This window comes from Pteropus vampyrus, unplaced genomic scaffold, assembly GCF_000151845.1.
Source record: "Pteropus vampyrus isolate Shadow unplaced genomic scaffold, Pvam_2.0 Scaffold1, whole genome shotgun sequence".
NCBI classification, from domain to species: Eukaryota; Metazoa; Chordata; class Mammalia; order Chiroptera; family Pteropodidae; genus Pteropus; species Pteropus vampyrus.
This window is the reverse complement of record NW_011888782.1, coordinates 11,349,243-11,363,027: the sequence shown is the minus strand read 5'-3', so window position 1 is coordinate 11,363,027 and position 13,785 is coordinate 11,349,243. Positions and strand designations below refer to the sequence as shown.

The following is a 13,785-nucleotide window of genomic DNA, read 5'->3' as shown; positions in this document are numbered from 1 at the left end:
TAACAGAATGTGTGATTTTCCAATTTTCCACATAATTCTTCATAGGCTAGTTCAAGTTTCCTAGCTTTCAGATTCATTTTCAACTTTTCCCCTTCCTCATCTGGAAAATGCTTACACATCTATAAAATTGTCTTTTCTGTAAAGCTTTCCCTGAATGTGTCAGAGGGATGTGAGGCTCCTTCTTGAGCCCAACAAGCCCCTGAACCACAAGTGTCATAGCACATGACACAAGCACTGTTTCCTCACCCATTCATTCACCTATACATTCAGTAATTTTTTACTATGTACCTATTATTTAACAGGTACCGTTCTATGCATGTTCTAAACATTGAGACAACACATTGGAACAAAATACATGAAAATATTTCATTTGTCTATCTAGAGTCTGTGCCATAGGAGGTGTTTAATAAATGCCTGATGAATGAGAATAAATAAATTCTCCATTGTTGGTCGATTTTAATAAGGTGAATAGCTCTTTGGGTCTACAAGGGGATCTACTGTTCTGTGTGGTTCAAGGACCATAACAATGAACTTGATGGCAGGCTTCATAATTCAATTTTAGCTACTATGGCATGCAGAGGTTGTCCTATTTTTGTTATCATCTTTAGTGTGCTATATTGTTCTTGGGGCTTGATACTACAATAGACCCCCTAAACAGAGGCAACTATCAGGGTGGGCAAAGCCCAAAATGTTCTCCAAACAGAGCATAATGTTCACGTTTATCCATGCCAATTAAAAACAAAAAACGATGCCATTTTAAATGGCCTTGGCCAAATAAAATCACTAAGTACATTTATAGTATTTAATAGAAGTTCTAAAATTAAGTACAGACATCCATCTTCCTGATTGCAAAACTTTTTGTGACTGAACACACTACTTGCTGTCTGCCAGGAAAATAACAGCCCAGCAGTCTTACACTCGTGGAGATGAGGGCCTCTCTTCTTCAGAGGCAAGGAAAACAAAGGCAGATGAGAAAATGGACAAAATTAACCCTGAGGGACCAAGGGGGCTAGTGGGGTTTCAACTCTTAAAGGCTGCTTTAAATAGAAGGCTGCCAACGTGACCTTGAGCAAGCATTTCCTCTGTGCCCTTGTGGAGAAAGCACGCCATCATGGCTGCACCCGGTCTCACCCCAGGGGCTCTACATATGGGCTGGACAGTGGTTCTCAAATGCTGGCTTATGGATGGGAAGTTTCCACCCATCAATGGCAAAGCAGAGAGAACAAGAACAAAGCAGCAGTTGGGACTGTGCCCGTGGGTGGGTCCTGTCTGCTAACTGCCCCTTCTTAGGAAAAGACTGCCTTGTAAGCTCTTCCTTCTCTTACATTTTGTTGTAAAAATGTCATTTCTTTTATGAAATGACCAAAACAGTAAGGTTGTTTTTCTTTTAAGTATTTAATTTGTCGCCCCATGAAACCCCCAGTCTAGATCATAACACACCACTGCTTCCTACCTTCTGTTTCAAAGTGGATGAAGCAATCGGGTATTTTCCAACAGGCATGGGATTTCAATCCTAGCCCTGGCAAAGGCTAGCTAGCTGTGTGACCTTGGCCAAGTTTCTTAACTTCTCTGAACCTCAGTTTCCTCATCTGTAAAATGGGGATGATAAAGCCTACCTTCTTCAGGGTTGCTGTGAGAATTAAATGAGATATAGGTAAAAAATGCCTAAATTATTTGGGGCAGAAAAGGTATCCAAGAACAGTAGTGTTTTTCTTCTCCCTACTTACCTCCAAAAAGCAGGGACTGCAATGCCATATGTGCCATCCCTAATAATAAATTAGCTCAACTGATGGTTTCACTGCTTTAGTGTTTGTATTTGGCATAGGACTGGGTTCAAACTTATGGATTTCTGTCTGTTTTGCAAATTTGCTGAGGCCCAGAGAAGTTAATGAACACGGCGAAGAAAGGAAGAAATGGCCCCAGAATCCGGTGTTCAGTTTCTGACCTAAAATGGTTTCCCCTTTGGCTCACACAGCTGGTTCCTTCTCAGCCATGAGATCTCACCTGACCCCCTATCAAATCAGGTAACCCTCAATTATTCTTTACCCAACCATTTGTTCATTTCTTTCCAACTACAAATTGTTTATCATCTGCTCCTTTGTGTAAGACAGTAAGTTCCAGAAGGAACTTGTCTGTCATGTTCACCATTGCATCTCCAGCATCTGGCACTGGCCCTGAAATTCAGTCGGTGTTCAATAAATATATGCTGAAGGATGACGAAATGGTGAATGTAATTGCCAGAAGAGACTTACCCATGTAACTGGGGAATAGTAGAAGACAGCATATAATCAAATGCCAGCTCTGGTATACCAATCTTTTTGCAAGGTGACTTTGCTACTTTTCCCCTTAAGGGGAGGAGTCTATTTCTCCACCCATTGAATCTAGACTTGACCATGTAACTGCTTTGGCCAAGGGAACATTAGCAAATGTGATACAACCAGGAGTGTGCACACTGGTGATGTCTTCTCTTTCCGATGGGAACCCATCCACTACCACGTGAACAAGTCCAGGCTAGGCTAACAGATGAGAAACAACAACTTGGGAACAGGATCTGGTCACCCCGCTAAAGCTCCAGTCATCTGAGTGAGGCCACTGTAGACCATCTGACCCAGGCCAAGCCAGCCCAGACAAAAATATCTGAACAGAATCATAACAAATAATAGATGTCTATTGTTTTAAGCCAATGAGCTTTTGGGTTATTTGAAAAGCTAACTGATACAGCAGCTCATGAAATACATTCCAAAAACCACTCCAAACTAAGATGTAGGTGTTTTTGGAAGTAGCTCCCTTGAAAGAAAATTGCTAATTTCTCTGACTTTAGATGATAAGGAAGTGGGAGCTGAGCAGAAACAAGGAGGTAGAGAAATACCAGACAGGGAAAGTGGTCTTGAAGTTCCTGCTATGGAGCCTGGGGCAAGTGGACATCAACTCTTATTAGCAACTCTGCTTAAGCAGGTGGGGATTGGGAACGATGTCCACCCCTGCCACCCACAGTCCACCAGAAGCAACTGGCCTGCCACCTTTGGCAAAAGTGCTTTGGGCTATCAGTTCTCAGTTTTAGAAACTGTAAGAAAGGACATACCATCATGTACTTTAGCTGAGGCCAGAAAACTAGGCCCAAGGGCCAAAAGTAACCCACTTGTTTTTGTGAATAAAGTTTTATTAGAATATAGCCATACTCATTCTTATACATATTGTATATGGCTCCTCTAATATTATAATGGCAGAATTGAGTAATTGCAACAGAGACCATATGGCCTTCAAAGCCCAAAATAGTTACCATCTGGTTCTTTACAGAAACAATTTGCCAACCTCTTACTAAGGTAATCAGAGGAGGTTCCATGGAATTGTTGGGTCTTAACTTGAATCCTGAAGGAAGGAAGCAGTGTTTATTTTTGTATAAAGGAATGGGAAATTGCTAGAAGGACATTGCAAGAAAGAATACTAAGATTATAACTGATTTCACACCACTGCGTGCAAAAGTCATTACAAGTTAATAATACAAATGATAACTAAGAATATGTACCACGTATTATGTGCCAGGTATTAGTCTATCTGCTTTATAGTAATTCATTTTATCCTAACAACAATATTAGATATTATCTCCATTTTTCCAAATGAGAAGAGAGACATTGAGAATTAAAAATGTCTTCCCAAAGTAAAAAAAACTGGCGAGTAGCCTAGCGAGTAGCTAGGATTCAGATCCTGGTATTATTACTCTAAACTCTACATTCTTTGAAAGTTACAAAAATGGAAATATGAAATATGATGAAGGCCAAAATTGTGCATACATTCTAGCAATGAGCAATTAGACTTTGTAAAAGACATGAAAATCTGCTTTATAACTTTATATTGTTAAACCTTGTTGGCTAACACCACCACACGTTCATTTTATGTACTTTCTGTCCTCTGCAAAAAATTGCCATTGTTCAGCTGGAAATCCCCTAAGTGGGGCATCCCTATGGTGCATCTAGTGGTTATGTTACCAGGGTGACGCTGTGTCAACATAGCAGCCACTGACCATTCATAGGTGGATCACGACCTATTCATTAAATTCTGAGGCTGAGATTGCCTCCTGATTCCTAGGAAGACAGGTTTTCTTTCCCAAACAATAATCAATAAGGTCATCGTGGTAATGATAGGCAGAAGCCACTTCTTTAAGAAGGGCATTACTTCAAGATATCAACTCGGCTCTGTTTCGGAGTCCTACTTAAAACAGAGGCTCCTAGCCCAGGGTAATGATCTCTGATCTCAAGGCAAAGGATGGGCCAACAATTCTCACAGGTCAACCAGGAGCCTAGAGGTACCTCCTGGTAGCTCAAAACAGTCTACCTATCATGCATGGGAACCATTACAAACAATCAAATTATTATATGTTGAATTCCAGAATAGAAGTTGTTTCTTGATTCATTACCTTATTATCACAGGGGAGAGATTCCTAATAGATAGTTTCCAATAAGATTAACCTTTAGACAGCTTAAATTGATATACCCGTCCTAGAGGGCATTTTGGCAATTTGTATCAAAAGCTCTAAAAATGTATAAAGACACTGACATAGAAATTCTAGTTCTACTAATTTAACCGAAGAAAATGATCAGATACATACCTAAAGGCCATATATTAAAGTGGTAGTTAAAACAGTGAAGCACTAGAAACATCCTAATTGTATAACAATAGGGGACTAGTTAAAGAAATTATGATGTAAGCATAAACTACTGTATTAATGGTACAACCATAAAAACTATGCAGTTGTTTAAATTTGGTCATGAAAGGTTATTAAATTTAAAAAAGAGGTTAAAAGCAGTATGCAAGATAAAATTCTATTAAACAAAAAGAAAAGAACAAAAATAGCAATATCCATATGCCCATAGAAAAACAGGTTCTACTGAAAAAAACAACAGGTTCTCTGCTCCTAGAGTAAAACTATGGCTGTTTTAATGTCGTACTTTTTTTATACAATAAATTCTGCATTGTACTGATAATTTTAAAAAAATAATTTAAGAAGTTATATTTCTTTTTCTTTGGCTAGTCCATTAAGCTTTTGTATTCTCATGTTTTTCAGTTCTGTGAATTGTGCCACTGCATGTTCCCAGCAAGCCAAAATGCAGACCAGTCTTTCTCAAGGGGAAAAGGCAACCTACTCTTTTCAGACACCCACTCACAAGACAAAAACCCTCAAATTCAACAACTGGCTGGCAAGCTCAACTGACGTTACTGGGTTTATAGCTCTGTTAAAAAGATATATTATAACATGACTCGGAACAGCTTAACCAAGTTTATCAAAGTTGTTTGGGCCAATGTGGGTTTTGTTTTTGTTGGGGTTTTTCCTAAAAAGAGTCAGAATCCCAAATTAAAACAAGAGATTCAGGGAATTAGCTGACTAAGGGCTGATTAAAACATTTTGTACCAGGCAGATTGTGAAACAGCTTAATATGCAGGGCCTGGAATCTGGCATGAGAAGAGACACTGGATAATTTCTTTTCCCAGGATATAATGGGAGTAGGTAAGCTGAGTTATAACACACCTCATTAAGATTTGTGGACATGAGATGACTTAAAAGTTTTTGAAATATGAGTGTTTTTTCATTTAACTTTCAAATGAGCATTAGAAAATTACTTATACATTGCATAACAAGTAATTTATTTATCTATTGGACAAAGTGAACTGGTATTCTGCTGAAGCCTTCCCAAATCTCAGGATAAATTTAAGTAGATTCAGCTAGAGGTGACCAATAATAAAGCAATAATTAGATACACAAATATTTCGCTTTTTATCCAGCTGCCACTGGTTGCCACATTAACTTTCCTGACCACTATATCTGAAGCTTCTTAAAGAGAGGAATTCTTTTAAAACAACCAACATAATACCAGAGGTAGAGAGCTGTGCCTGTCTTTAATGAATTTCCCCAAACTAGCCTTACCCCATAAAATAATACATGTTTATTCAAATGATTTGAAAGAAGGGGAAACTCACATAATTTCTTTGAGGGGCTGAGTGACATTTATGTCTTTGTTTAACTTACATCTTTAAGCACCCATTATGGGCCAGAGTGTGCGTGAGGTGCGGGCAATAGAGCTCAAGTCCTATCCACTATGTGTTCAAAGGCAACTAGAGATGCAGTGTGGTAGGTTGCATGTAAAAATGATGCTAATTTTCCTTCCTGCCTGCCTCTTAAATTGTGACTTCGCAGCTCCTCAAATTAATAAGAGGAGTTTATGTTCCTACCTCTTAAGTACAGACTGGCCTTATGACTTGCTTTGGCCAACAGAACATATCAGAAGCGACAGTGTGCCACTTCTGAGCCTCGGCCTTTCAAGACCTTTTGCGCTTCTGTTCTCTCTTCTGGAACTCTGCCTGTACACATAGCCAAGGCTAGTCCAATGAGAATGAGAGACCACATGGAGGAGAGCTGAGGGTCTCCATCCAATAGGCAGTACCCCCAGAAGCAGAATCAGTTAGCTAACCAGAGACACATCCCGGAGCACAGCTAAGACCAGATGAAGCACCCACAGGAGCCTGGCCTAAAGCGCTGACCCATAGAATTGTAGGCTAAATAAAAAGTTATTGTTTAAACCATTTGGTTTTAGAATGGTTTGTTACACAATAGTGCCGAACCAATACACATAGTAACAAAAAGTGCAAACTCCAATAAACTAAATACAAATGTCATGAAAATACAAGTGCCAAGATGGGAACACCTGTAATATTATTCCAAAATGTTGACAATTTACCAATGAATCACGCAATTTAGATATATAAACAACACACCTGAACACTCACTGGGGAGAACATAAAAAAGTTGTATATATAGGGAAGAGATGGCTCAAGACAGCCATAGTTCCTTTGAAAAACTGTCTATGGATGAGCTGGATTTGCCTGTGAAGTCATCCTTTGTTTCTTTTCTCTCTTAAAAAAAAAAAATAAGCTCTTTCACTCAATTAAGCCTGTTGGACTCGATAACAATTGTCTAGCTTGATTCAAAGCAGCCATATCCTCTCTGACACATGTTCAGCCTCCACTACTCTGTAGGCTGGAATTTTAAATCCAGTTCCCCTGAATTTATGACACACACACAGTAGCAAGTCCCTACAGGCTGAAAATCAAACTGTAATTCAAAGGCCACAGGGCTGAGGAAACAGTCAGAAGATAAATCCCAATTTCAACCTTGGATTCTCTTCACGTTGATTCAGTGGACTGTCAGTCATATTTAAAAATAAAATAAAACTACAAAGACACCAGACAGCATGTTTTAAAGAGAAACAGGATGATGCTTTTCAGAACTCCTTTAAAAGGCTCTTGTTACCTGAAAAGAACTGTTATGTGTTATTTTAATGGTCCCCAAACATTTGGTCCCAGTCATTTGTAGAAGTTTCTAAATTTTCAACTGATGAGCTATAAGGAGGAAGTGAAACCATCAAATGCAGCGAAGCCCACCATGCTGATTGGAGGTGACGTCACAGATGGCAAAGCAGCCCATTTCTGGAGCTGGGGAGGTCACCTTCACGGAGCATGTGTAGAACGAGAGCGCTGCAGGCACTGAGCCGTGGGTACTCACCTTACAGCCCTCACAGGCGCTGACCCCATAGTGGTACCCCGATGATTTGTCCTGGCAGACGAAGCAGGGTTTGTACACGCGAGGGGGAGGAAGTGGAGACGGAGGGCTCGGGACGAGTTCCTCAGAGCTGGTGCTCTGTGTTTCAATCGCTACGATGGAGAGAAAACAGATTTCAGTTCATTTCTTTTTCGCCAGTGAACTCAAAGGCCTCTGCCCCAAATTCAGCAATAACATTAGCAAAGATAGGCCCAAAAAACCAGTCATCGCAGCAGGCACAAGAACTCAGAGGAGTGCCGTGACTTGTCCAAGATCAACAGGGCAGTGGTAGAGCCAACACACAAAGTCAGATCTTCACACTGCAAACCCCAGGCTCTTGACACTCTTCAGTTTCCTCCAGCTTTTGATTAACTTAGAGTCTCAGAAATAACTTGTCTGACCCTGTTGTTCACTTAATTAAAAGCAAATTTCCTGAGGACAAATAAAGAAAATGCCCAAAATAGCCATTCAACAAGTCTATGGGGAGGGCCTTTGGCACACAGCCACAACCAGTCTTTATTAATACTAATAATGGCAAGACCTTTGCTACTCAAAGACTGCTCCCTGGATTAGCAGCATCGGCATCGCTTCAGAGGTTATTAGAAAACATAGCATCAGGCCCCAGCTCAAGCTTATGGAATCAGAATCTGCAGTTTAACAAAACCCTCCATTGACTGAAGGTACAATTAATATTTGAGAAGCACTGATTTATAATTCCAATGGCACAGAGTCAAGCTGCTCTTTATTCTAGATTTAAAAATACACGATTTCCCCATCTCATTGTTTAAGCACCCAAATTCCATGGAATTCATAGAATTTAAGACCTATGTATTCTCCCATCCCTACTCTCCAGATTTATGTTCAAAGAAAGACTTAGCCCTACTCCAATCACAGGTAAAAATGCTCATAAAGTATGATGGAAATGGGAAAGGGAGTGATTGAAAGGATCAAATAATGTTCCAGAATCTTCCAATCTCCAAGTCACTTGACAATATACAGGTTTTCCTGAGTATAACATTCCTAGTTGTTCCACTGCTCATAATCCCAGGTTAGATATTCTGCTGACTCAACTGTCCAAAGCCGAACTTTCAGCAAGTTGGGTCAACCAATCTATCTTGTTCTCGCAATCCTGCTGCCACAGCAGGCTAGTAATCCACCTCAACTACTGCAATAGCCTCTTCACTGTACCTATGCTTGTACCCTAGGGTCCATTCTTCACAAAAGCAGTCAAGGTAATTGTTCAAAAAGTTAACATTGATCCCTCTCACTCAGCAGTCTAAAGCCCTCCAATAGTTACCAGTTAGATCAAAGTCCAGCTCCTTACTCTGTGTTACAAGGCTCTTCATGACAAGCCCATTAGCAATGTCACCAAATCCAATGATTCTCCTAATTTATTGATTTCTAAACACTTGGCTTCTATTCTATTTCTCGAATAGGCCAAACTGTCATACCGGCTTAAGGTAACTGCACACTAGTCATTTCTCCTACTGCAAATTCTCAGACCTTCACGAATCTGGTTCCTTTGCATCTCTTATGTCTTAAAGCAGATGCCACCTTCTCAGAGATGACTTCTCTAAGTAAAATGCCCACTCCTCACACCTCATCACTATATCCCATTATTTTATTTTATTTTCTATAAAACTCTAATGAATGTCTAAATTTAGAAAGTTTGTTTGCATACGATTTATATTCTATCTTGGCCACACCCTCAAGTGTGGGTTTCATGAGGCCAAGAAATTTAACTACATGGTTTACAACTGTGTTCCAGGCTTAGAAGAGGTCCTGGCACAAAGTAGATAGGTGATCAATAAATATTTGTTGAATTGATAAACTTTTTCCTTTTCCTTTTTCTTCTTCATTCCAAACACTAAGTGCCCCTCTAAGTTGTTAAATGATAAAATTGGAACCCAAATTGCTTTCATATACTCATTGGCTTCATTAAAAAGTTATTAATTATCCATTTGGAATAGAATCAAGTATAATTACAGTATTTTCATAATTCAGAAGAATCTTGGAATGAATTCATTAGAGTCATTCAGGTCTAGTAGATAAATCTATTAGTCTTTACTGCTTAAAACCGAAGTATCTGGGAGGAAGAAAGCCCTTACTCTGGGTAGTTTGGCATGATTATGTTAAGTGTTCTATAGATGGGTCAGCATCTAAGATGTCACTAAAGCTTAACAGACCAGCTATCAGGCTGTAAACGCAAAAGCATTCCTCACACTAACTCACACTAATCAGCTTCACCGAAAGCAAATGAGTAACAATAACATGAAGAAAAAAACATACTTGCGAAAAGTACAAAATAATATATGGTTAAAAAAAAAAACAAACAACAAGGACATACATAGAATTACAATCACCTACAATCTTTTCACTGAGAAAATCACTGTTATCATTTTGGCATATACCTTCCAGACCATTTTTCTATGCATATAAATGGTTTTGGTTGGTTGGTTTGTTCACTAAAGTGGAATTATACCATAGATTCTATTTGGGACTTTGTTTGTTTAACTTGTTCTATCATGAGTTTATTTCCACGTCAGTAAGTATCTTTCCCACAAAACATTTCATTATGATGAACATCTGTGTAGCTAATCTCAGCACATCTCTGACTTTTTCCTTAGGATAAATTCTTAGAAGTGGAATTATTAGTTTAAAAGGTATGGTTATTTAAAATATTTTGTTAGTTTTTAATTCATGTTGATAAATTTGACTTCTAGAAAGCTGTGTCAATTTCAATTTACACTCCTAAAAATAAAAAAATGAGCCCTTCCCTAGATGCCTCTCAAATCTTTTGGACTGGTTCTTCTTGAGTGCCTCGACTTCCACTCAGCGTTTCAACAACTGACAGAAGCCTGTCGTCACCACTATGATCAATCCTGCATTGTGTTCTCCGCAGAAGCAATGTGGGGGATGTGTGTTTTCATGTCCTACTCGCTCTTGTAGAACAGCTAATCTGGCTTGACTAGGGAAGTTGTAAATAGAATTGTTAGGGCTGGATTCAGCTGTCAGAGCTATGCCCTGAATTTCAAAAGTGGGTGGTAATTTCCATAAATATGCCACTTCAAATACATGTACTCAGGAGAGTACAGCATTTCACCCTCCCAAAGAGAGAAAACAGAACTGAGGGCAATTTAATACCCAAGAGACTTGGGGCGAAGTACGCAAAAAGGGGGAAGCCTCAAAAATCCCAAAGTATTTTACAAAGGTTGGAAAAAGTCTTCTTCTATGGATGAGAGTCATTTAAAACGAATGAATCCAGAAAGTTTTTCCTGAATAGCTGCCATAAGTGAAAATGTTCTACTGTAAGCAATCAATAGTGAGGGCGCTGGACCTCTATTAAGGCTGTGGTGATTTTGCCAGCAATGCTATGAACTTTCCCATATCTGTACAATAGATGTTCATGTGTTCAATCATTTATTTTCTCTGAGTGATTATAATGTGCCAGGCATTGTGTTACAAGTGGTGGATGGTACATGGTATAATTCCTTAGCCTTGACGAGTTTGGCTTAATAGAGAGTAAACCAACAATTAAAATATAACACAGTAGTTCCCAAACTTGGCTGTACATCAGAACTACCTCGAGAGCTTTTAAATACCCTAATGGGCAGGTTATATCCCAGACCTATTACGCGAGAATGTTTGTGAGTAGGAGTCAGTCTTCAGTGTTTAAAACAATTTTTTTTTTTCCTGGTGAATCCAAATTGCAGCAATTTGGGAACCACTGACATGATAAATATCAAAATGACAAAGAGGTCTTCGAGCCGTATTCAGCCCCAGGAGAAATCAAGAGAACTTCCCAGAGGAGGTGACCAGGCTGATTTTAAAAAATAAATTGATTCTTTCTATTGTGGTTTGAAACTGAATCCTACGAATGCCATAAATGAAGCCCACACAAACGTAAACAAAAAAAGTCTTAAATTTTTATGACAAGAAATAATCTTCAGAAAAATTTTCCTCATGGCTAGTAAAGAGTTAAATATTTGACTATATATATCACCCTCAAAATTGGTAATCTACGGTCCTTTGTTTCCTCTGTGTGGCCTATAATACTGAGAATAATGCAAAGAAAAAAATGTGGTGTAGTCAGATTGCCAAAGCTAGCCTTAAGCAAACATGCCAAAACAAGTTCTAGAATTATAGCCAGGATACGGCACCAATATTAAAGCAAATTTGTATTTTAATGCAACCTCTGGCCTTTTTGGTAATGTAGCAAAATATACTTTGCCAAAGTTCATTAGGGCTCCCCTTCCCTTTGTGTCCACCCCACCAGCACCACTACCACCATCAAGACAATGGCAAACAAGGGAGAAGGACAGTCTAATGGCTCCCCTTTCCTAGTCATTTTGGTATTTAAGGTAGCTACAGGGCGCTTGGCCATTGATCTGTTCACTGTCATCCTGCTTAAATCAATAATCTATTAGTCCCTTTAAATTAGAATTAGATTCATCAAATGCCCTTGAGAGGCCTCAAACATTTTGTTCCTTATTTCAGACAAACAGAATCAGTCTATGGAATGATAAAATTTTTGCTTGCAAACTCTGCAGGCTCAGCAGAGAATGTGTCCTCTGTTAGCTCATTCAGCGATCTCAGGGAGGCCAAAAAAGCAGTTTTTAGACTTCCCAAGGGGAAAAAAGGCTTGTGTCATTCAATAAAACAACTGTACTCCAACCAACCTGATGTGATTTCAGTTTGGGGAAGGAGCCTTTGAGGAATAATTCGGATCTGCTTTTTGCCTCCTGCTTTTATTTATTTCCTTGCTTACTTATTGACTTATTAGGTTCTCTTTGGTGCTTGCATGCCCAACAAGCAGTAGCCTCTGATGTGAGTTGCCTTGCTTTGTCAGGGAATGGCCAAGACAGAGAAACTTCTGCTACCTGGGCAAGATGGATGCACCAAAGCTCTGTGAGTCCCTGCCCAGAGCAGAGTCAGCACCAGAGATGCGAGGGGGGCTTCTCTGGGCTGCACACATGCAAAAGGGGAAAGCGAGCCAAACCAAACCTGCAGACAGAAGCTTCCATTCCATATTTTAAACCTCTCCATCTCTGCAACATAGAGATGGCTGTTACTGAGGAAAACAAAGCTAGAATCACTTTCCTTGCATAAAATTCATTACTGGTTGTTTGTTTCTAAATTAACGCTCCTCAAAGTGTGGTCCAGACCAGCATCGGAATTACTGGGGGTAGGGAGGTAAGCATTTGATTTAAATTAGTGATTTTCAGACTAAGGCAAAGTACCATTTCTTACCCACCTCCCAACCCCTCCCTCATGGATTGAGACAATTAAATAAAAACAAATCCCTGGAAAAAATATACAAAATGAATCTCTAGAAAGAAGGGTTTAGAAAAAAGATGTCCAAAACACAAGCTCCAACATAAAAAGTAATAATAATAATATATAAAATTACTCTGTCAAATCGCTGTAGAAGTTTCTAAACATTTGCTCTCAATCTCTACACTTATCTCATCGTAGGCTGGTGGTAGGCCACTTAGGAATGGACATAGGTCCACAGTTAGAAACATTTTTAAAAGCACTACTCTGAAAGGCTTCAAACTCAGAGGCTGTTTGCAGGCAAAATAAAAACAAACTAAATGAAATCTCCACTAACCAAGATGGTACAAAGTAGAATGCCAATGCTCCCAGTGACACAGCTTTCTCAAACATGGCCACAACTCTAGGGGTTAATTTGTTCCCAAAATAAGAGGAAAAAAGAAAAAAGAAAGAAAAATTAATGCTGTTGCCTGTTAAAAAAAAGACTTGGCACTTACAAACCTAACTCACCTGAGAAAACAGTATAAATGTCTTTGTTGTTACAACACACCTGAGTGTCATTTAAACACAAAGTCTCCAACAATAGATCCCTTCACAATTCCTAACATGCTTGGCATTTTTCTAAAGGTTAGATTAAGTAGCTGATACCATTTTTAAGAGAGAGCTCAGTATACAATTTTTTTCTTTGTGAGAACTAATTTACTGCTGGCTAAACCATGTTGACAGATTTCAGGATTTTATGTTGGGCCTGATTAGAGGCAGGCAGGCAGGCATCTTGTATTATGAAAGCCCTGCCTTTTTACTAGAACCTTCCATGATTAAGACAGTATTTTAATGCACTCTCTGGGCAGCTGAGCCTTAAAAGAAAAAAAAAAAAAAAAAATTAAAAGCAAAAGGCATTTCCTGCATGGCCCCAGGGG

The 13,785-nt window shown here is 39.2% G+C and overlaps 1 protein-coding gene across 2 annotated transcripts in view; it reads right to left on the bottom strand.

Moving 5' to 3' along the window:
• Positions 1-13,785, bottom strand: part of RARB (retinoic acid receptor beta) — a 166,374-nt gene that overhangs the window by 130,404 nt on the left and 22,185 nt on the right. For both annotated transcript variants that reach the window (XM_011358287.2, XM_011358352.2), the window contains exon 2: positions 7,556-7,704. In XM_011358287.2, the coding sequence (XP_011356589.1) occupies positions 7,556-7,704 (149 nt within the window). The remainder of the gene's footprint in view (positions 1-7,555; positions 7,705-13,785) is intronic.